The sequence below is a fragment of the Nelumbo lutea genome, chromosome 2 (genome assembly GCF_056320005.1).
Source record: "Nelumbo lutea isolate HS-2025 chromosome 2, American lotus-T2T, whole genome shotgun sequence".
Classification (NCBI taxonomy): domain Eukaryota; kingdom Viridiplantae; phylum Streptophyta; class Magnoliopsida; order Proteales; family Nelumbonaceae; genus Nelumbo; species Nelumbo lutea.
The window spans coordinates 60,105,060-60,130,125 of record NC_142685.1 but is presented as its reverse complement, the minus strand read 5'-3'; the positions used below and the strand labels follow the sequence as shown (position 1 = coordinate 60,130,125).

At 36.2% G+C, this 25,066-nt stretch overlaps 2 protein-coding genes across 2 annotated transcripts in view; one reads left to right on the top strand and one right to left on the bottom strand.

Moving 5' to 3' along the window:
• LOC148871035 (uncharacterized) overlaps nt 1-4,328 on the bottom strand; it is a 34,248-nt gene extending 29,920 nt beyond the window's left edge. The window contains exon 1 of the mRNA XM_088972384.1: nt 4,005-4,328. Coding sequence (XP_088828510.1) covers nt 4,005-4,280 — 276 coding nt within the window. The 5' untranslated portion in view covers nt 4,281-4,328. The remainder of the gene's footprint in view (nt 1-4,004) is intronic.
• Nucleotides 4,329-12,162: 7,834 nt separating this feature from the next.
• LOC148871034 (pyruvate kinase 1, cytosolic-like) lies at nt 12,163-23,853 on the top strand. Its single transcript, XM_088972188.1, has 16 exons — nt 12,163-12,511; nt 12,779-12,875; nt 13,045-13,142; nt 13,382-13,537; nt 15,237-15,314; nt 15,470-15,601; nt 16,515-16,595; nt 16,832-16,903; nt 16,995-17,084; nt 18,566-18,710; nt 18,876-18,964; nt 20,804-20,899; nt 21,019-21,086; nt 21,321-21,420; nt 23,269-23,328; nt 23,486-23,853. The coding sequence occupies exons 1-16, from the start codon at nt 12,443-12,445 to the stop codon at nt 23,636-23,638; spliced, it is 1,584 nt and encodes a 527-aa protein (XP_088828314.1). The 5' UTR covers nt 12,163-12,442; the 3' UTR covers nt 23,639-23,853.
• The last annotated feature ends 1,213 nt before the right edge of the window (nt 23,854-25,066 follow it).

Below are 25,066 nucleotides of genomic sequence, written 5' to 3'. Positions count from 1 at the left end.
CAGAGCTATGTGAATATTCAACAATAAAAAATAGGGTAAATTACAGATTATCACCCTGTACTTTAGAGGTAGTGACACTTAGCCCCCTCAAACTTTCATTTGCAAAAAAAAACCACCCTGAACTTTCAGATTCCAGCACTTTGCCCCTGCCTCATTAACAGGCTTGAAGGTAGAGATAAAATTACTAAAATTCCCATTTGAAGTTCGATGAGCTGATAGAAGAAAATAACAAAAATAGGCATGTTAAAGCATGCTATCTCTTGTTGAATTTTTAGATTTTTTTTGAAATGTTTTGTGTTTTTGTATTTTCCTGCCTTTTCTGTTTTTTTCTCTATTACTTTGTTGTATTTTCCTATCTTTCTTAATTCTTTTGTTGTATTTCCTATATTTTCTGCAATGTGATCCTTTTCTTTTATTTTCCATTTTGTGTTGTATTTTATCAATTTTCAGGAGAACGGTCTCATAAAATGATACAAGGGCAGTTTGGGATTTTAGAAAATGATTAAACACGCACATGACAGTCACATGAGAATCTTTTTTGAGGCATGGTTCACAGACACTACATGAAAATTACGTATCAAGAGCTGATAAAAAAACCACATATCAAGAGATTTGAACTAACAATACTCCCATTTCTTCTTACTGTTTTGATTTGACAGGTTAATAAAGACAATCCATGCAATAACTATTAACTATCTAATAGTTTAAAATGACCAAATTCTTAAGAAACAGTGTGTAGATGATCCCAAGATACGATACGCCCAATACAGGGTGTTATCGTATAAATACTTTGAACCTTGTTTTAAGGTTAATTGACAAAATGCTAGCAGCAGGGGTAAAGTGTTGGAATGAAAGTAAAGGAAAAAATATATAATTTGATTTTGTAAAAAGTACAAAACAGAGAAAAACAAAGCAAAAATTACTTAGTATTTGGAGAAGTTCTCCTGAACAAGAATAATAATCAGTATAAAGGCCAGTGGATTTTTAAAAAGCCAATTTTTATCAGAAACGGTAGCTTTCATTACAAAACATTTAAAATAATACCACTGACTGAGAAACTATGAGAAACTTGGTTTCTCTCAAGCCATTATAATCTAGAACCAGAACAGCAGATGTTTCTTGGCATCCCAAGAAGGTCAACTAGGCTTATGGGCTTCAAAGGAATTTCACCCAGTTCCCTCTCCAACTCTACCTACTAACAGATCTGCTCCCCAGATGGTTTCAAGTCTCTGTTTTAGGTTTAGCAACCCTAGGCCAACCCAACTTTATATCAGGTTGGTGATTTTCAACCCTAACCCTAATCAAATCTTCAATCAACCATATTTATTTCACATAGGGTTGAGTCAGGTTCAGGTTGGCCCCATCCAAGTAATACTCCTCCCCTTTCAACATTTTTTTCCTTAAAGCTTCTTTTTAAAATGGCTCCCCTAGTCATACAGAATGCTGATGAGGTCTTCAGTGTCTGACCTAAACCCCTACTGAGTAAATTGCACTCCCTTCTTGCCTTAAACATTTATTGAATCCTCTGCAATGGCCTAAGGATTTCTCATCAGGCAATGGTATAGTTGGATCAAATTAATACATATGGTAGGTACAGCAGTTAAAGTCCTGGTGAGATAATAATATATAAGTATATATGAACTCCAATGACCAAAGGAGCCATCTTCTCAACATACCTAATTCTTGCATACTAGATATGCATCCTTTTTTTTACCTCCTAAGGGTGATGGAAAAACCCATTACAATTGCTTAAAGTTTGTTTTCTTTTTGAAAAGTAAGGTATATTTCATTAATTCAAAAAGTGTATACCCCCTGTACAAAAAGGCTGTGTACACTACGACTTACAAGATGCATGTATGTCTTACGCATACAGCATACCATTCTCTGAACATATTTCAGAAACCAAAACAGAAAAACAGAACTACACGATACTCCAAGAAATTCTTAATGTGTCAATTTCCAAAAAATGGTAGTGCATGTTGTCTTAGCCACAAGTTCTTCATTGCATGCCTTGTTCTTCAATAATGCACGAGTTTCTTTCTCTCCAAACATCCCATAGGATTGCTGCTGAGATGCAACTCCAAACTATTTTCCCTTTCTTAGAAAAAAACTTTCAAATTCCAGCACTGCAACAGAGATTCCATGGTAGCTCGAAAACAACCACTGACCACAAAGAAACTTGTGAACACCTTCCAAATTGTACTGGCCACCTTGCAATGGACTAACAAGTGAATGGCAGATTCCTCTGCTATCCCACACATCACACATTGGTCATTGTTAATCAAGCTTTACCTTCACGAAATTGACACTTGGCATGCAATTCATGCAAGTATCTAGCAATAACAGTGCATGGGACGGTAAGAGATCATAAATCAAGCTTTACTTTTCTTGATTAAAGTTGTTATAGAAGACAAAGAAACAAAGAAGCAAATAAATGACAAAAAAAACCATCCACAAAAGATGGTGAATGGAGACTATATGTTCTGGGGTGGGTTCCAAACTGCAATTTCCTACTTGATACTAACCTACTAAATGCATCCCAAATATCTACACATGGCGTATATGCAATCATCTGTTTAACCAGATTTTGGAAGTGAGGAGTCCTTGAAAGTCAGTTCTCCTGCACTAACCCATGCGCATCTTCCTCCATGCAGCTTACAGACAGAGAAGACAGACTATACTGAAGCTAATACATGATTCCTGAAATGCATTACTCAAGCTTCAATTTTTCAAGGTGACAGCAGGTTAAATGAAAATAGGGTTTTCAAGGCCATTCACTGTCAAACAACATAAGGCATTACTTGGGAAATGGCAGTGGAGGTAAAGAGGAATCCAGTACTCACCGACAAGCTATAGTCAGAAAATATGAGAACTATAGGTTCGTTGGCAGTCACTAGAGGTTTGCAGACCTATAATTGTGCAGTTTGGAGGGGTATTCTCAACTAGCCAACAGATTTCCTAAAGCATGTTTTATTTGAGGTGGGAAGGGGCAATAGGGTGCAATTATGGAATGACAAATGGAATGGGTGTTAGATTTTAAAGGAAGAATTTCTGCAGTGGGATAGGTAGTCCTAAAGGAATGATTCAATATGGTGAATTGAATCTTTACGAGGGTTTATTAGAGCTATATAAGATGTACAATGGGCCATAATTGGGTCAATCCCCTCCTTAGTTATCCCTTTGCTGTCCAAGGGATATAGTAAGAATGGATAAATGTTGTTGAACCTTGAGCTTTCACTATCTGCGGTGTCTTTGGAAGGAGAGGAACAAGAGGCTCTTTGGGCAGAAGCACTACACAGTTAATGCTGTATTGGGCAAGGTTGAGAAATTTTATTTCAAGCTTCTATCTTGGAAGTGCTTAGGGGTGTCAATTTCAATAGCTTTCGTAATGAATGAAACAAAATTATCACTGAAGAGTGAAGACCCGAGGAAACAGTATTTTGGATGCAAACGTTGTATAGGTTCGTATAGGGGCTGCCTGAGCCCCTTTCATGAATCACCCATCGTAGTTGAATCCTATTAAAACATTATTTTCTTTTTGACAAATCCTATTAAAGCATTATTCACAGTCAAACAAATTACAATAATCACGTATTGAATCCGGACTTCAATGACAGAGTCAGTCCCAAATGCTAGTGTGGCCGGAAAACCAGTAACTTAGCTAAAATTGAAATCACGTAGAAGAAAACGATGTGGGCATCCAGAAACATAGGTTTTAATGAACAAAAAGAAGAAATTCATATAAAACGCAGCAGCAATAGCATATCATTTAGAACCACTGCAGTTCAACACCTAAATCAACAAAATAATCCTTCTCCTGGTATTAGCAAGCAATCCACTCTATTAGTGTCAAACCATATTCACCTTGTACGGATTTATCTAAGCCTATTGAACTTCCAAGGAGACTAAAACCCTAAACAATGGATTTAGAGATGCACTAAAGCGTCCGAAGCAGGAAAGAAAAGCACAAACAGGGATTAGTTAGATAGACGGAGAGAACTGACCTGCCACAAGACTCGAGAGCTCGAACCTTGCACAGCCTCGTCAACTTCCAACTTCAACGGTGAATACTCTTGCCGCGCATCAGGCAATCTCACAAACTCTGGTTTCTGTGCCTTGCTCTCTTCATCGACTGTATTAGTCGTAACCACCTTGGTTTCTTGCTTCAACGGAGCAAATGGTATACGAAACCCTGGCAATAATGAAAACCAAGGTCCTTGCGCTTTTTGCTGCTCTGCTTCTCTGCTTGTAATCGCTTTGTTTTCTTCACTCTCTGCCATCTCTGCTTCTGTGCTAGTAATTACTTCGCTTTGTTACTTCTTTTCTAAAACGGAGCTTCTCGGGGGCAGAAAAAATAAATAAATAAATTACAAAGACCCCCCCTCCATTAGAGGTATTTCGAAAATTATTGCCATTCAGCTATTTATTTAAATACAGCACCACCAAGCTTTCACTTTTTTTCTTATTTATTTGAATGATTTATCATTCCAATATTTTTTTAAATATAACATTGAATCTATTTATGCTGCTCCAAATCCTTATAGATTTTTTGTTGATTGTAATGTTACGATAAAATGATAAAATGGTAGAGGTTCAAAAATTTAGATTTTTTGTTTTCTTTGATTTTTCTTAATTTATAAGAAAAATGAGTGAATAATTTTATGTTTTAATATGAAGAGAGACTTTGAAATGATTCTTCTTATTTTGGCTTGTTTCTTTTAAAGAAAATGGAGGTATTTTTAGTCAATTAAGGTTTAAGAGAAGGGCAAAGAAAATAATACAAGAAAGGTTCAGGTATTCATCTTGGTAATTTAATACATTCCCTCATGTGCTTAAAGGTTGGAGGTATCTGTCACAAAATAAAAGTTTAGGGGTATTTTTCATTAACCCCATAATACAAGGGGGTCATTGTAATTTGCCCAAAAACAAATACTATTTATTTTGCATATATGATCCACTTGGTAAGACCCACTCAACCATGACCCGATAGTGACTATTGAAGCATGGGACTAGTACCGAGTCACGAGGTCTCACACCAGAACTGAGATTCAGTACTCACGAAATGGTTCTTATGCCATACTTACATGTCACAGCCACTTGTTGAATGTTTTAATGCATGGGGATAAACGTCTGTAAATTGTTGTGAGTACGTACAGTTTTGTGAGATCTCTTCAAACTCAAACCCAAACCCAAATGCAGATGTACTTGTTAGAGAATTGTGAACACATTCGATCAGCACTTTATAGATAGTCTGACAATCGTATTAAAATTTGTTTTTAATCTTTTCCCAATTTCAACAGTAGGCTAAGAGTATTTTAAGTAACAGGTTTCAAAAAATTTTCTAAGTGCTTACCCAATCTGTTCACCACGTGTGCCTACGTGATCCAGAATGCTCAGACCCATCGGCTGCATGAATTTACCATGATTTTTTGTGCTTTGGGTTGTGACATAATGCGTGAATCCCAGTTTTAAGGTAAGCTGGTATGCGGGCTTGTTCCAACAGGCACTTTCGATGGCGACTAATGTTTTAAAAACCATCTCAAAAAGTAGATCATTGGTTCAATAGTTCGTTTTAATGATCAGCCATAATTAATGCTTTAAATTAAAGAAATTTTAAAAAATGGCCTGAAAATCGTGGCCATGTTTTTGGTAAAGAATGGTTCCGGGTGAAACAGAACTTATATCCTGACCTTTTTAGGGGGTGGGGATGGAATTAACTTTGGCTGTTGCCCAACAACCTATGATGTTGAGAGCATTTTTAGGCTGGACACATTCACCAATTCATGTCCATCTCTATGTTTATAGTTAAAAAAAAATGGGGCAATCACTATTTTACCCCACTTTATGGTAGCTAGTTGTTGGCCCCGAACAGCCAAAGTTTTTCAGGGGAAAGGGGCAAACGCCCTAACCATTTGCATCAACACGGTTTTAAAACCTTGTGGTGGATGATGAATTACCCTTTTTTTTGTAGTTCAATAAATTCAAAATAGTAATAATAATAATAATAATAATAAATAAATAAATAAACAATGCTTTAGGGGGAAATAACAATTCAGGGCAGAAAAAATAACCAATACCTTAAATGATTTTTGGGCTGAATGGTCCGACCATCCAGGTCAATGGCGGTTTTAAAACCTTGTGGTGGATGATGGGTTATCCCTTTGTGAAATCCAATAAATCAATGAAGAAGAAGAAATTAGATCAAGTCCATTCAGCTATATTTTTAAGGTTGGGATGTTAGCCGGGTTCATATTAAGTAGTAAGCCCATACTGACCCGTCCCTATCTGGGGAGTTGGGCCAGCTTTAATTGGGTTTTAGCTTGGGTTCAAATTAGAGGCTTCGAGTGGAAGTATGTTGAGTTCAGTTGTTAGCATTGTGGCATTGTAATATTTGTGTATATAGGCTTAGGTAGGGTTTCATACCCATCTTCGTTTAGTGTTGGGTTGGGTTAGGGTTGAAGTTGCTTTGGATCGGATTCAGGTCCAGCCCAAGCCCATGACGGGCCTGACCCATTAACATTCCTAATTTAAGGAGTGAGTCGACTAAGTTGGATCATCTGGTGAAGGGTAAATTGCTGAAACATCCCCTAAAGTTTATAGTTGTTGCTGAAATCTTCCCTTAAGTTTGGTAGTTGCAATCATCTCCCCTATACTTGCTGACATAGTTGCAAGTAGAGCCATTCAGATAGAATTTTATAAAAAAAAAAAAAAAGGCATGAAAATGTCCAAAATACCCATACAATTACTTTTAACAAAATGATTATTTTCCAAATTTTCTCTTCACATGAATCACTACTCCAAACCAATCCCTTTTTTGAAATTGATTTACTTTCCAAATTTGCTCTCGATCATATCAGCCACTCAAAGGAAAAGTTCCAACTTTAAGAGCGGAGCTTCTTTCTTGAGGCCCAAGGAGAAAGGCGGTTTGAGATGTAGAGATATATGTGGCTTAAGAATGTCACTTTAGTAATGAAACTTTGATGTATCTAGGACTCCCTCTAGTCTTTTGGTGGAGGTACTTTTATTCTAAATACTAAAGGTTGTGTTTGGTACATATGCATGTAGGGTTTATGAAATTGCAAAGTTGGTTTTGGTTTTGCATTGATAAATTTTGTATTCTTACCAAAGGTATAAATACGAATTCCAAGTTTGAAATCTTTATTTTCTACATGACCAACTTTGAGTGTAAAGTTTGCTAAATATGTTAAAGAACAAAATATTGTCATTTTCAATACAAAAGCGTGTTCTTACCAAATGCAATCAAAATTGAATCGAAGTACAAATTCATTTTGGTTCATTGCTTTCACTCTTACCAAATGCAACCTAAGTGATGGTGCATCTAATTATATTCACTATGGAATTGGAGTGGCAAGTCAAGACCCTTGATAGGATGATTTTGTGTGGGATGAGTGATAAAAACTACTATATGTATGGCTAAAAATGGTGAAACATTGTTATTTTTTATGAGGTGTTTTTTTCTTTTTGGTATTTTAAGGCAACACACTAATAATCTTCAATGTAGGTGATAAATGGTAACAGGTAGAGAACTCGAATCCGCATCTCTGTTGGGACTACCCATACCAACTGAGCCACCACTCAATTTTTGATGAGGGTTTTTGAAGTTAGCCAAGGAAGTGGATTTGTCATGGATCATCATTGAAGGAGATGCACAAATTGTTAGAAAGGCTTGATTGGAAGAAACTTGTAATCCTCCTTGGTGACTAAGGAGAATTGTTGCATTCTACAAGTAGTATACTGTCAAGTTTTATCTTGAGGAATGAGAATTCTAGTACTCAATGCAACACGTCCTTACTGAGTCTACACATTTGCTACTCACACTGCTGTGTACCACTTGCTACATAATCAATCATGAGTGAATATGTTTAGTGTTTTTATACATTTCGATGAACTCTGCATAGAGTGCACTCGACATGTGCGCCACGACCCACCCTTGTGCATTGAGAACATATCTCCAAGCACACGTGTGTGTATGGGGACACGTACGTTCTTGTTTGACATGGTTTATCAATTAAAAAGGACAAGTTTGACATTTTGAAGATTTTTGGGGTCATTCATTAGGACTGTATATTTTTAGTCATATTGTGTATGGTTCAGTAAGCTTGCAACTAATTTTTGCCAAACAAGTCTCCATGCTTAATGCTTTCTCAGTCTTCTCCTTTTTCTTGCCATCCTCCATGCCTCATCTTACTATGGTTGTGCCATTGTTTATATCCTCATTGTAATGGGGTGGCACGTGCTCAATGGCTTTATTGTAATTTTCTTCTTTCTCCAAGATTCAATCCCAAGTCTCTACTGCGAGTTACAACTTACAACCAGCCAATTAGCACCTTGCTATTGGAATTCTTTTCTACGATGAATGAAATCAGACTTGGGGCCCTTATTAGTGACCTAATAGCTAAGTTGGTCACTAGGTATCCCTCCTGAAATGAAAACATACAATAAGATTAAACCTACGTAACTATAGGTATCGGTTAGGGGTGTTCACGAGTGGGTTTAGTTTGGTTGTAGTCTTGTAGGTTTTCGGCCAACTGAATCGATTTGGTTGAGCTGGGGAATTAGTCACCCAAAACCAATCGACCACTTCTGAAAATCAATTAATTTGAGTTGTGATTTGGATCAGCTTATTGATTTAGTTTATCGGTTCAAAAGATATATTTAAAAAAAAATACAACAATATTATTAAAAAATCAAACTTACAATATAAAATATTTAAACTAGGAAAGATGGAAATTTTCTCACTTTTTATATTAAAAAATAGATTTAAAATATAAAATATTAATATACATTTATAGTTGGATCAGGTTGGTTTTAGTTGATTTATGCACAGCCAAACCAAAACCAACTTGACCTCTTGGGTTAGCATAATGCCTAGACCGAAGCCAATTAAGAATAATTGAAAATTGGCCAACTCGGATCAAGTTGAGTCGGGTTGATCAATTTAATTGGTTTTATGAATAACCCTACTCTGTAAGCTCTTCATAATATGATTAGTGCATCTTACAAACATCCTACTTGCCCCCACCCTAATTCTCTTTGTAATATGCATTCTTAACACAGAGACACACACGCACACGAAAACACAGCCTTAGTACTATGAAAACCTTTCCCTTGGAATGATTCAACATAAAATTGAAGGGAAATTTTCCAATAGGTACCCTGTACTTTAGGCCAAGTGCCAATTTAGTACCCGAACTTTAAAACACGATAATCTAGTACCTGAATTTTCATTTTGCGATGATTTAGTACTTGGTGTTAACTCACCGTTAAGTGTTATGAAAAAGACACATATGCCCTTTATATGTCATCTAATTTTCTTTATCAACCTTCTGTTAATAGGCAATCCTAAAAGTTGCTAAGCTTGTTCCCTCAGCCATGTCCACTAGCCCATCCTTTCCAACATTGACAACCTTCCAGTCAAGCCCTTGTTTTGGGTTTTGTTTAACGAATCAATGCTTACCAAACGCGATTGGACGTCGACCATCAACCATGACACTTAACGGTGAAGAAACTTGGAGATTGTTAGTCGAGTGCTTACCAGGAGGGGTAGAGGGCAAACACATAAGACACAGTGCTTACAGAGCCTATGTCTCTATGTCAGAAGCACCCTCATTGTAGCTAGGGCTGTTCATAAGAAGGCCTAACCTAACCAAATCGACTAACCCGGACCGACCCAACCTGAGTCGGCCGGGTTTTCATCAGCACCGATCGGTTTCGGGTTGTACGAATTTATAAACCGATGGTTCGGGTGAGTTTTGGTTTTTTTGTGTGAAAACTAAAACCGACCCGATCCGAATCGACTTAGTTCCTACTTAACTAAAAATTGGAATATCTGAAAATATATATTCTAATATATTTGTATGTATATTTTTGTTTACTAAAATACATATTTCAGTTTTAAATATATTTCCAGAAAACTAGGTGGCCATGGGGGGCATGGATGAACTTAGAGCCGAAACCGACCCAAACCGCCCCAAGAAATGTGTTTTAACATCCAACACTGAGGGAGTTGGGATCTCCTACTAACAAAACACATTTCAACATCCAACGGTGATTTGACACTATATATGAGGCTAGGGTTCACCATAAAAGTGCGACTTGCCATGTATGAGATGTGAAGCGTTAGATCATTTTTGATAGGATTCTGAAATGTGTTTTATTGGTAAGCAATTTGGACTTGACCAAAGGCAGTGAACATCATACAACAAATTCAAAGCAAATCCCTTATGTATTGGAAACATCTCCACATGAATAATAATGCACAAGTATAATAAATGTTTTTGATGTGCGGTGGAACATATTATCACTTATGAGGCTGGCATGATGAATTTAAATATGCTCTTTATATAGACCTCATCACATCCCATCATATATTGGGAACATCTTCCATAAATAATAACATACAAATATGAAAAATGTTTCCAACGTATGACTGATACATACATGCCATGAGGTTAGAGTGAGGATTGTAATATGAGGAACAAATGAGCCAAGATCTGCTCCTCACAAATGGGCGCCTCACAGGCACATCCACTGTGCACTCAGAGTATTTCTCATAAATAATAATTAATAAATACAGTGGATATTCTCAATGTATAGTAAGATGAACAGATCCGGTCTCGAAACAAATCCGAACGAAAAGGAACAAATATGCGGATCCCATCGCATGGAACATTATCATTCGTTCAACAGCCCGCTGAACAGAATCGCGTTGGGTTAATCCAAATTCACTCTTCTGTGACGAGCAGATCCCAGCACAGAGGCGGCTACCCTTCGATCTATCGACTTTGACCGGCTGTGCATTGGTACACTTTTGAAGCATCATAAATGATCTGTTGGTGATGATCTCGAATCTACGGTTTTGATTGTTCACGCAATAGGCACCAGGCACCACAATTCTGAGAGGTCACGTAGCAGGGGCAGTAGTGAGAGGTCACGTGCTTATTACAACTCTGAAAAGTCAATCTCAGTGAGCTCATGCCACGTGGAGGCGAAAAGAAAACCGCACGTTGGTTTCAGGGCCACCGGCCCACCGTAGTTGGCGAGAACAACTAACTCACAAATGACTACGTGGCAGAAATAACATCCCACGTGGCACTAACGGGACGGTTCAGATTCACCATGTAATTCCTTTTCCTTCACTCGATTAAACCAATAATTAACCTCTTGTTTTTCAATTTTCTAAAGGGGGCACAACCCTTGTTTCTATCAATGAAAAGACAAAGAAGTCACATTTAGAAGGATAAATTGCCTCAAACCTCCCCTTAACTTTAACTTGGGTAATTACAATAATCTATCCTAAATTGACCCCTCTTAAAAGAGGCATTAAAAATATATAAAATACCCATAAAATTATTTTAGATCAAAATATTTATTTTCTAAATTTTGTCTTCATATGAATAATTAGTTCAAACCCTTTTAATCTATTTTCCAAAATTGATTTTTTTTCTAAATTTATCATATTTATATCAATTGCTCAAAGGTAAAACTTGAATAGCTAGATATTTATTTTCCATTCTCTATTTTCTGTTGTTTATAAAGTTTGTATTATTTTTTATGAAAACCAGTTTCGATAGTAATTATATGGGTATTTTGGACATTTTTGTATTTTGCATTAGAGGATTCTAATAGAAGTAGGTGTAGATTTGAACCAAATTGAGTCAAATATTTAGTTATTCAAGCTTGAACTTGAATTTAACTCGACTCGAGTTCAATTATAAGCCAAGTTTCATATAAAAAAATTTATAGATATAAACAAATAATTTTCATTTTATATATAAAACATTAAGAATTATAAAAACAAATTATTATTATACGTATAAAACTATATATATATATATTTGTAGGATAATAAGCCTTACCAACTTGACTCAAAGATCAATTTAGATCGAACCAAATCAAATTTTTCACGAGCCGAGGTCAAATGACTTATGAAAAAGCTTAATTCATATCCACACCTAAATGTAAGTATTTATGATTGCAATTACCAAAATTTAGAGGAGAGGTTTTAGCAATAATCACAAATTTGATAGGAGGTTTCAGCAAAATTCGTATGTTTTATAATACATACCAGGGGTATTTTTGTCTTTTTAATTTTGTACTTCCCATCTCTTTCGCATGGACACGTAGGTGGGCACTATCAATGGGACGTGCCCAAATCACTCCGCTTGTCTCATGGTCATGGGCTTTCCGCTTTCCTTGAACCCGGTTTTTACTTTTCGCACGCCATTATTACGCAATAGCTTACAAAATGGAGAGTGAAAGCGAAAGTCAGAAAGTAATATAATAGCATATTCTGCCCGCGTGCGTCTCTGTTGCTTCATCGATCTCATTCGAAGGCGGATTCATCCCGTCGAAGGATTCGAGCTCCGTCTCCGCTTCTTCTTTCGTCGGTTGTTTCTCAGATTATCGTCGTCGATCGAAAATGCATTCGACTCACTTGCTTCTCGAAGAACCCATTAGGATGGCTTCCATCCTCGAGCCATCCAAACCTGTAAGTAGCAATCCCTCGATTGTACTTGCTTACTTCTCTTCTTACCTCTTTTCTATGGAGATCTGTTGATTGATAATTTTATCTTTTTTGTGAAAGTTATGTATATATGTGTATATATATATATATATATATATATATTTCTATACTGAGACTTCGATTCTTTTCCCCTCCTTTCGACAATTTTGACGAAAGTATTGTTGGAGATTGGAATAGTAGAGGTTGATTGGTTGTTTTTTGATTTGGGATTTATCGTGTTGAATTCTGCAGACTTTCTTCCCTGCAATGACAAAGATAGTTGGGACACTGGGTCCGAAGTCGCGATCTGTGGAGATTATTTCTGGTTGCCTTAAGGCGGGGATGTCTGGTATTATCTCTCGGATCTATCTTCTTGATTTTTAGCTTCTGTCAGTTAGTGAGTTGACTTTGATTTGTTTCTTAAAAGAAAAAAAAAATGGTTTTTCATTCTCGATTTGGATTTGTGTTGGGAGATTTGGTTTCACTCCGTTTAAAGTTTGCTTTGTCTTTTATGGCAGTGGCACGTTTTGACTTTTCATGGGGAGATACCGAATATCACCAAGAGACTCTAGAAAATCTGAAGATGGCTGTCAAAAGCACAAAGAAGCTCTGCGCTGTAAGCTCCCTGTCCCTTGTTTATCTCAAGCTGTATGATCTGTCCCGTAATATAAATTCTTATTCATTTTAGCTTAGTCGATCATTTTTTCCATGACTCAATTGCGTCGGCGTTTTGCTAGATCATTTGGGTCAAAACTTGAGATTCTTGTCAAGACGAGTTCCGCCATTTTGATTTCTTCTCCTGCTCAAATAGAAAATGGGAATTTAACATTAATAGATTTTGGTTTCCTTGTTTAGGTTATGCTAGACACCGTCGGCCCAGAGTTGCAGGTTGTCAATAAAAGCGAGAAACCTATTTTGCTTCAAGAGAGTGCCCATGTTGTTCTGACACCGAATCAAGATGAGGAAGCTTCATCGGAGTTGTTGCCAATTAATTTTACTGGACTAGCAAAGGTAAGCAACGTCCATCATGGCAGGCCACCTCCAACCTGCAAATTATTTCTGTGAATTGAGAATGTTTTTGGATAAATGAGGTGTCACATATGCCAAGGCTAGTACATGACAACTTTAAGCTAGATAATTGAGTTCCTTCGGTTGTTAGATATTTAGTGGGTTTTCTTGCTCTTGTTGGAATTTTTCTTTGTTTTAAAATCTGATACTGCTGCTTTGTGGAGTTCTTTTTAATGTTTGATATTATTTCACATTTTGATTCATCCTTAATCAGGGTTGACAGTGTTAAAGATAATTATGTTAGTAACACTACCAATTGTTTTTTTTAATCAGTAACAGAAAACTTTCATTAATTAAGAAAAAAGTTTAAAATACAAAGGTGGGGGGAGGTAAACCCTCTTACCACACCCCCACCAGGAAAATTACATAGTAGCCCAAAACAATTGACTTCTTCCCACCCCCTGTTTGGCCAAAGCATCTGCAAATGAATTAGCACATCTTTTAACCCACCGGACACGCATATCCATTCATTGGGTTAGCAACTTAAAGTGCCTTCTTTCATTAATGTATGCCCTAACCCATCGTTTGCCTTCTCTATCCAGCCAGTTACCACTTGCGAATCTCCTTCGATAATCAACCCATTTATATTCAACTCCTTAGCCCTTTTTACCCCCTCCAAGAGGGCTAGAATTTCTGCTCTCAAAGAATCTCCAACTCCAATTGATCCTGAAAAAAGTGATATAACTGAACCTGCCTCTGTTCTGAACACACCACCAACCCCTGATGGCCCTGGATTTCCTTCACTGCTCCCATCAAAGTTGAGTTTGATAAAACCTTCCATCGGAGGGAGCCACATCGGATGAACATTGATTCTCCTAGGAGCCGAGACTGCTATTTCCTGCCAATTGTTCATGATGATCTCTATTGAAATATCCTCAAATAGGTTCATTGTTTTTACCCATTGTGCTACCTTCAAAGAAATCACTTCTATAACTGTGTCCCTGCTTCTTTCTTTTTTAGCAAATATCCGTTGGTTCCTTTCGTCCCAAATTGTCCAAAAAACTGCTGCCATAGTGCACCTCCACAAGATTTTTCCCCTCTTTTTGATCCGGCTACCAACTGAATAGGTGAAGAGGCTACGAATGCTTGATGGGGGAGTCCACCTACAACCAAATAAAGAGAGAAACCACTCCCAAATAGAAGAAATAAAAGGGCAGAGTATATAAGTAAATGAGAGCAAGACTCACCATCAGCTTTACAAAGGGTACACCAGTGCAGGGACAAACACCAAAAAGGCTTCTTTTTTTGAAGATTATACCAATTGTTAAAAGTAAAAGGGCAGAATATAAGTAACACTACCAATATAAGTAAAAGGGCAGAATACAAGTAACACTACCAATTGTTAAAGACAGCAACTTATTATATCTTGATTCTTGGGGTTTGCTTTCTCTAAAGGATCATATGTATTGTGTTCTACTTTCTCTTATTGCTTTTACTTTTTCCCTTTTTATGTTTGAGCATATCTTATTCTTAAACTTGTGGAAATTAATGTAAACTATTCTTAACCATTTTTACCTTTCTTCCCGGTTTTCGTTCTGTGCTCGTGTTGTGTAATAGGATTTTACATTCAATATTACCTTGGTAATTGTACGTTGATATCACTGTATTTCATTTTTCTAAGCACAATTTTGGTAATATGCAGGCTGTGAATAAAGGTGACACCATTTTTATTGGTCAATACCTGTTCACAGGAAGTGAAACAACTTCTGTTTGGCTTGAGGTAAGACATATGTTATTAGAGTTTCGTGATTTGGAATTTGCTAAATTGCATCATTCCTTGTATACTTGCCCAACTTGGGCATTGAAATATGTTGGTTGAAGGACGACTAATATTTTTTCCCTTGAAGTTATAAAATTTCATGTATTTTACTGCAGGTAGCTGAAGTTAAGGGAGAAGATGTGGTTTGCATGATTAAGAACTCCGCTACTCTGGCTGGGTCTTTGTTCACATTGCATGTTTCTCAAATTCGTATCGAGCTGCCTACCCTGACTGATGAAGACAAAGAAGTAAGTTTTAGTTATTTTTTCCATTCTTTCCTACTATGAAGCTAATGCGATGCCCTTTTGGAAGCTATATTCATTCACTTGGCTGGACATTATCAATCATCTGATGCCTCACGATGTTATGGTTTATCCTCTGACAACTTTTATTTGGGACGATTTGTTAACAGTTGAAGTGGTTGGACTGAAAGACATTGCTCTGTCTTTTAGTGAATAAAATCATTAAGTAGGTAATGTGTTGTGAACTCCTTAATGGCTGAATGGCACATTGGGTTTGATCACTGTAATCCTAATATTTTATCATATAGCTATTTATCCATTACAAGACAAAGTAATAAGTCATTCAGTTCAGTCATTTCAGCTGTTATCAAACAGTCTTTTAGTGAATGTGGAACTCTAAACTTGCTTATTTCTTCCCTAAGAACCAAAATTGCGTAGGGACATATTAGAAAATCAGTCTATAGAAAATGATCTTTAGGGGCGGTTTTGTTCGTGGGAATAGGGGTCTGGAATCGGTGGAATCGGATCCAACTGTTGGTTGGGCGGAATTGGAATCTGGTTCCCTTTCCTGCTGAATGGCATTCCCCCATTTGTGGGAATGTCCATTACCTCCCCCTCCCTTGGGAATGAGAATCCATTCCAGCCAATTCGAACCCTGATTCTGATTCCAGTCCGAAACAAACGGAGGGGGGAATAGACCATTCCAATTCTGAAGGTTTTCGATTCTGATTCCAACTGCGAACCAAACGGACCCTTAAGTGATACCCAGATCAATGAGTTGCCTTTTAAACTTGCAAGGTGCAGTCACACTAAATATTATGGGTTTGATTCAAATATTTTTCAAACATGGTAAATTTTGAACTGTCTACTTCAAGTTTCTTACCCAGTACATATTATGATATTTTGATGACTATTTCAGGTTATAAGCACATGGGGTGTTCGAAACAATATCGATTTCATTTCTTTGTCATATACCCGTCATGCTGAGGATGTTCGCCATGTGAGGACTTATCCAAGTATTCTTGACTGTTTTGTTTTCCTTGTCCATGCCATATTGTTATCTTTTGATTTTTTTTTTTTTTGCAGTTTGTAACCATTTTAGTTTTTTAAGATTATCCACTTTATTTATGATATAATTAGTTTTATATTTTAGTGTTTAGTGCAATTAGTTAACCTTAATTCTTTCTCAAATTTGTTGTTTTATTTAGTAATAGTATTGCTGATGCTGTGGTACAGGCCCGCGATTTTCTTTCTAAGTTGGGTGACCTCCAACAGACTCAGATTTTTGCAAAAATTGAAAATGTAGAGGTGAGCTGCATGCATAATTAGATTTCTTGGAAACAGTAGTACTTGTATGATAATGTGAATGAGCAACTCTGTCTTCTTCTATTTCCTGCAGGGCTTAAAGCATTTTGATGAGATACTTCAAGAAGCGGATGGCATTATTCTTTCTCGTGGGAATCTGGGCATAGATCTTCCACCTGAGAAGGCCAGTATTCTGAACTTCGTCAAATGACTTATTTATTGTTATCAGTTTTCAATGATGTTTTGGGGGTCCTGGAATACATTTATTTGGATGCATGCATCTCCATACACATTCACAACTAACCCAACATAGAAGGCATAATGATTAATGAGTGCACATGCTTTAATGCCTACTCTGGAAAAGACAATCATGAGTCATGTTTGTGGACATGGGTACAAATGTGAAATTCCAAAGGGAATTCTTCTTTATCGTGCCTGTCATATGTGTCTATGAATCTTGGAGCCTTGGGCTAATGTTTGAACATGAATTGTGAACTTTTAATACCTATCATGATATCATCGTCATCATCATCATCTTCATCATCTAATCCTTGTCCCAACTATATGGGGTTGGCTAAACGAATATAGTATAACCAATTATAAATTGTTTTGATTATTTAGTGTTTTATTGATTTATCTTTTTAATATTTAATTTATATACATTTCTCATTGGTTATTGCATTATCTATATATTAAATAAATACTATCATAAAAGTCAAAATAAAAAAATAAGTTGTTTGGTGAGTCACTGAATTCTATTGCTTGGGGTTCCCTGACTTCCCGACATAAGGTTCTTGTATCCATAACATAGTTTTCAGTTAACCAGAGATGTCTCATGGTCCTTAACTGGTCCAGAATGAATGCTTATATGCATGTATGTCAAAAAATATGCATGGTGTTTGTGCGCCTTTACATGCATGTGAAATATATGCACATGTGCTGAAGTATCTTTCTGTGAATTGTGCTTCACATACAAAAAAATTGCTTGATACCTTTGTTTCTAAGTGGTTCTCTGTTGTTCCTGATTGCTTTTTGGAGGAAATATTCTGAATTGCTGTCTTCAATTTTCTAAATGATTTCACAAGCTTTAGAATAGAGGGTTTACTGCAAGGTGCCAACTAGCTGGGTGGTAAGGTTTCCTGCTGGTCATAGTGGAGACTTGGGATCGAATCCTGCTTGCACCTGGGTTGGGGGATGGGCTACCCCTCATTGTGTAGCCCTTCAAAAGAAAAAAAAAAGAATAGAGGGTTTACTTATCTAAAGTTAATGTCTTTGTGGTATTAGTGACTTCTCTTCCAGGCCTGATATGGCTTAATGTGCTTATGCTCCACAAATGTCAAATTTAATGAAACTATATGGGACGGAATTTCTATTGATTGGCATCCTGGGTATGGTATAGTACCAACTTGTAGCCTGCTGTCTTGAGTCAAGGGCATTGAAAGTGTCATGGTAGCTGATAGAAAATTTTGAACTAGATAATGGTGGATATTTCCTCAATAAGTGGTAGTGAAAAGATAAATGACACTTGATAGTTGTTGGGGATGTTTCTTCTTACAGTTATTTTTTTATTTTTTTATTTTTTTCTTTCTTTGACTTTGCATCAATAAAACTTGTTATGCTTATTCGACAAGACTATTTGGTACTTACTCCTTATGAGTTATGTAGGTGTTCTTATTTCAAAAGTCTGCTGTCTACAAATGCAACATGGCTGGGAAGCCTGCAGTGGTTACCCGTGTTGTAGATAGTATGACTGATAACCTGAGACCAACTCGTGCAGAGGCAACTGATGTTGCAAATGCTGTCTTGGATGGTATGTTCTATCCTCCAGTGGGAGATACTGCTTGAAATCGTCATTTTTCTTTTACCTTCTATAAATCAGTAGCTTACCTTGATTAGAACTTTCATATTGTGTTACTGATTAAAAAGAGATATGCTTATTTGTCTACTTTTTTCCCCATTTTTTTGATGGGTACAGGAAGTGATGCGATCCTTCTAGGTGCAGAAACCCTGCGAGGACTGTATCCTGTTGAGACCATATCTATTGTTGGTAAAATTTGCGCTGAGGTGAGTCTTTTAGATACTAGATTCTGGATTTACACGTTCTGTTTATCATGCCAAACTAAGGGGGTGTTCAATATCGTGGACAAGAAATTGCATGGTGCAGATTGATCCATTGGGCCCCACTGTGGTGTGGTTGAAACCACACCACACTTTTTGTAGGTTTTCTGCACTGTTGTGTGGATGCCTTGTCAGAAAAAAATTTGGTCATTTATTGCAATACTTTATAAAAGTGTTTGGATATACCATGGTGTGAACTGATCCATGATATTTAAACGTGGATAATAAAATTGCGAGATAGTGGGGACCAATTCACAGTATAGTGTGGATCAGTCCATGCTACAATCTCAGAGCACCAATAAGGGTGTGGCATAGACCGAAATGAGCCATCTGTGGCTTTGTCCACAGTACTGAAAACTCCCTAAAGCTGCTAGAATCTGAACTTTATTTTGGTCATTAGAGTTTTGGAGTTTGAATACTTCTTGGGAAATATATTTAAAACTGTCAATATTCATGCCATTGGGCTTGGCTTTCATGGTCTAGACTGCTTACTCTGCCCTCTAACTTGATACTTCTAAACACATCCATTTTGTGGGTGGAGTATTTAGTTGCTTCTGCCATCAATTTGAAAGTAAAGATGCTTGAGACAGTCGAGATTCAGATCTTGGGCCTGACTTTGAAAAACTTACAACCAATAATTAAAAAGAAGCAAGAAATTTGGAAATGAATGAAAATGAGATTGCAAGCATACTTGATATCCATATTTTAGTTGTCTTGTCTATGGAGGCCTGATGAAAAAATATTAGTCACTGTTGCTATTTCCCAAGATTGGCATGTTGCATTACTTCATTATAGCTTAACGCCAAAAAGAATGCTCATAGTTGAATGCAGTTTGATCTTTATATAAACTAATTTTTAATCCTGCATCAATAAAAAAATGAGTTCAATCACCTGTTTCAAAAAATAAGTAAATAAAAGAGTTCGATCACCTGTTTCTCTTTGCATTCATTGACCTAGTATGTTATGACTTTACTAGATAGTTTCTTTATGGTATCGCCAGCATAAATGTGTAGAAATAATCTATTTTGTTAGTTGGCAATAGGGGTGTAAATGGATTGAATTTGAATCAAATTAGGCAATATCCAAATTCGATTCCGATTAGAAAATCTGATATCTGACGGATATTTGGAAATTAATATTCGAATTCGGTTTAACTCGACCAATTAATTATTTTAGGTAATTAATAAATATATTTTTTTATATAAAGTATATTAATATATAAATTATTTATATAATTTAATTATCATATATATAAATTATATAAAACATTTAATTATTTTATATAAGAATTAAATAATCGATCGAATTCAGATATTTATCGAATCACATCAGGTCATATCCGAATTCGAATCCAATTAGCTATTCGGTATGAATAGAATATCCGAATTTAACCTATTAGATATTTGAATTATCCAAATTCTATTCGATATCGAATCTTGAATTCGAAATTGGATTTTTGAATACCGTTGACACCCCTAGTTGGCAAACTACATTTGTGAAGTGAAAGCATATTGCTGTGATGAAACAGCTGGGAATGAACAAAAGTTGCAATTCTATTTTGAGTTGAAAAGTTTAATTGCACATTTCCATGCTTAGGCATAATTTCTGTATATGTTGCCTTTAGTCTCAGTAGGTTTATATTTGATTCCTCATGCCAATGCACAGAATTAAAATATATACATATCTATGGTATCGTCACACGGCTGTAATTTTTTATTCCTATTCTTTTCATCACTTGTTGGCAACTTCCTTGGTTCATTTATTTTCTCTTGCTGATTGTTTCAGGCAGAGAAGGTTTTCAACCAAGACCTATATTTCAAGAAGACTGTCAAATATGTTGGAGAACCAATGACTCACTTGGAATCAATTGCTTCCTCTGCGGTATTTCCATCTAAATTCTATTATAATCATCTCTTCCGCATTAAATACTGATGGCTTCTCTGAAGTTTTCCCTGGTGGGAGTGGTTCTTATTGTGCTAATATTAATGTTGTTCATCTAGGTACGTGCGGCAATTAAGGTGAAGGCTTCTGCTATTATTGTCTTCACTTCATCTGGAAGGGCTGCTAGGTACTCCCTTCATATGGAATATACATGTGCATGCTCATTTAGAAATCTTAAATGATAGTCTACAGCTTGCTTCCCTCACCAAAAGATTCCTATCTGTGTGTGGTGTCAGTGTTTGTGTGTGTGTGGGGGGGGGTTAGCTGTTCAGGCAGTTAGGTTTAGGTGGGTTTCTCACCAGAGAATAACAAATATGTGTTTTACATTACACTTATTGATCACTAAATTATTTTTATGCAGATTGATTGCAAAGTATAGGCCAACAATGCCAGTTATATCAGTTGTCATCCCTCGGCTCAAAACAAATCAACTAAAGTGGAGTTTTACTGGTGCCTTTGAGGTATTTAGCTGATCCAATTATTATTGTTATAAAAAAATGCAAGTTGTGATAAATTTTAGTAGGTTACATTAACTGAGTCAAATAGTTCTAAAGTAGAAGTAGTTCTACTTTCAGCTTGTTAGAAAACATTTTTTACCTTACTGGTGCCATATTCTTTTTTATCACTATATTTTCTTTCTGACATCATTGTTGTTCAACCACGAAGAGTCTAGAGATACCAAACAATGCAACAAAGAAGGGGAGCTATCTTACTGAAAAAATGACAGGGAGCTATAATAATTTCTTCTAACTGTTCTTTTTATTGATTGCTTATTCTATTTTATGTTTGATAATGGTGGCATCACACTTGTTAAGGATATTTCTGATACCAAATCAAATATATGGTGAGTGAAGGTGTATGTATTTGAACTGGATCTAGAAAGATCAAAGAAACGGTTTTTAGTTTTGTTGAAATTTTGCAAAATTACTTGAAATTTCAGTTCCTACAATTTTAATTTTACCTGAAATTAATAAAATACCAGAATCATTAATTTTTTTTTTTTTGCTTATAGATGTCTCTTGGGTTAAATAGCCGAAATTTATTAATTTCATTTTATTCTACCAAATGAGTAATATAATTTCAAATCACTAGGAAAATCAAGATGTACAAAATCATGGGGGCAGACAGTAATGCTAGCCCTATGAGTGTATCTGCTTGCACTATACTTAACATTCTTTTACTGTAACTAGAAAAGTTCATGGCTACCTATAAAAAAAGCACACTAAAATCATTTGTTAGGATTGCTTTTTGTAGCTCCAGAAGTGGTTCTAGTGCTGAACTAAGTATTTGCTAACATTTTGGAAGATTCTTTTGGAATCCATGATGTTCTTTAGTTCAAAATGGGAAAATTGGGAAGTGATGTCTTCCCATTTTTTGCAATTTCTTCATGGCCAAAAACAAAGGTCCCTTTTATATATTGTAAAAATAAATTCAATTCAATCTTCTAATTTATTTTCAGCAGCTACTTTTGTAAAGATTAGCCGAATACCATTTTATCTTTGTTTCAGCTTTCTTTAATTGTGATCTTTTGAATGAGTTCTCAAGTGTGGGCCTTACTGCGTGAAACCCTTTCCATAAAAGCTGTGCTATACTATCCTGAAGCATGTATACTAGATATTTTCAATTATTACATGCAGTTATTGGTGCTTCTTCAATTGCCTTCTATAGTCTATCACCTTGTAGTATTCTCCTTGTCCCTGATATTGTAAAGCACATTATGTTCTTACTGGCTCTTATGTTCTTATTAATGTTGAAATTTGAGATGATAAATCATTGTCTCCATTTTTTGGTGGTTCACCAATAACAAAATTTCTTAGAAGGTTGGACTAGGGAATGCTGAAAGGTTATTGATACTGCACTCGAATTGATGAATGCGCAGTTTTGTTGTTAGATAACAATTAGTAAAAGTTTTATATCCGAGCTTTTACATTTAACCGGACATCATGGAAAAAAATTCATAATTTCTTTTATTTTCTTTAGGCTGTCTTTGTTTCCATGTTAGAGGGGTGGGATTTTTTCCCCTATGAGATGCAAGAAATTCTGGAAGACGTATTTTTGCACAAAACCAAGGGAGGAAAATTTTCAATCTATAAAATAAGGGGGTTGAAAAAGGTTTTGATCTGTAAAATATCAGTCAACGATTTTCTTTTGATGGCCTAATTGTTTTTCTGCCCCTTTTACATGGGATCAAACTCAAGGTTCAAAGTTTCACAATACAACGATGTGTACTGTATGATATGTATCAGATTTTGAACCCACCTAAATGTGATCCTAGTTGATGCATGCTTTTTTTGATGAGAACCGCGCAGGCAAGGCAATCACTCGTAGTTAGAGGCCTTTTCCCCATGCTCGCAGATCCTCGACATCCGGTAAGTTCATTATATGTATAAAACATGCTTCTTGAGGAGTTGTCAAATAATACATCCATGATCCATCTGTGGAAAAAATACGCATCTATCATCTGTTACCTAGGATTAATAGGGTTTTCATTATATCTGATTCTTACCTCCTTGATTCTGCATGTAGGCTGAGTCGACAAATGCAACAAATGAGTCGGTTTTGAAGGTTGCACTAGATCACGGTAAGGTTTCTGGTGTGATCAAGTCGCATGATCGTGTTGTTGTCTGCCAGAAAGTTGGCGATTCTTCAGTTGTGAAGATTATTGAACTGGAAGACTAGATGCTGATTTGTTTGATCACCATCTTTTTTGAATTTTATTTATATTTACTTTCGCTGCTTTCTTCCCAGTTTTAAATGAAATGGTGGTGGGTCACTGAGCCTTGATCTGAGGCACCAAACCCATGTTCTAGATTATAAGCCAATGGGCAACACTTGTATTAAGAGTGTATACCGAGGCAATCATTTAATGCAAAATTTGAAACTTGTGGTGGCAATGCAATGCGGCATATCCAAGTTGTATGCTTGGTCGAAATCTTTTATTCCTTTTTTAAATGAGAATCTGCACTCCAGAGTCCAGAGTCCAGAGTTTAGGTGTGTGTCCCATTTCTGGCTTCGATGAAACCTAGCAGTACTGAAATCTTGGTTGGATTCATTCAAGCCCTTACCATTTTAGGGGTAACACGGTTTCTGAACCCTGATTATTTTGGTGCAGTTTGACAACATTCTACATGGCGAAAAAGGATGTATTGAGCTTTTAAAGATGAAGACTGTTTGGTCAATGAATCAATCTACCAGATTGGTAAAACCGTAAAAGCACATTTATCAGTTATTTGCATGGAAAGACGGAAAAGCTTCGAAAGGTGTCAATTGGTTAGTTAATAAGATCTCTGCTGGTGGTATTGGAGCCTTGGGATTGAATCCCACCGGCCACCGCCACCGCGACCATAGGGGTGTGTAGTAGCCCCACAGCCCCATTTGGGGTTTTGGGGTTTTTTGAAATTCGTGATTTTGGTCTTTTAAGGTGTTTTTGGGCGTGCATCTTTCGTCGTCAGACTTAAAATTAATTTTCCGACTGTGTTGAAGCCCATAAAATCACATGGAAAGAATGGGGAGATTGCCTAAAATTTACGCATTTTTCAGCCAGGAATTGGAACCGACCTCGGTTTTGGCCTTTTGGGTATCAGTTCTAAATTGATTTCACTCAGTCCTGAATTAATTTAGATCTGACACGATATATATATATATATATACGTATATTAATTTATTTATTATAATCGGATTTGTTGGAATAGACTTAATTATCGCTTTGTTTTGTTGTAAATGGAAAATAAAGCAAAACTTTGATAAAAAAACAACAAAAATATATCTCAAATGCTTCAATCTAAAATTTTTTTTACCCATTTTACGTATTTAAGTAAAAAGGGAGCTTCAAATAAAAAAAGAACGTTTTTGATTGAAATCAAACTCATCAGACACTCCCTATCTGCACAATTGTTACATTATCCCTTTTAATTTCAAATGCAACAAGAACCGAGATCAAAAAAGGATCTATGGTGGTCCAATGTCCACTTCTATCATATGCCAATTAGAACAAAGGTGTATTGAATAAAAAAATGGGATAAGTAGACTTCAATCCCCTCCTAGTATACTAATAGCCCCCCCTATAAATTGCATCCTGGCCATGGATTTGGCATCAATCCATGGTCA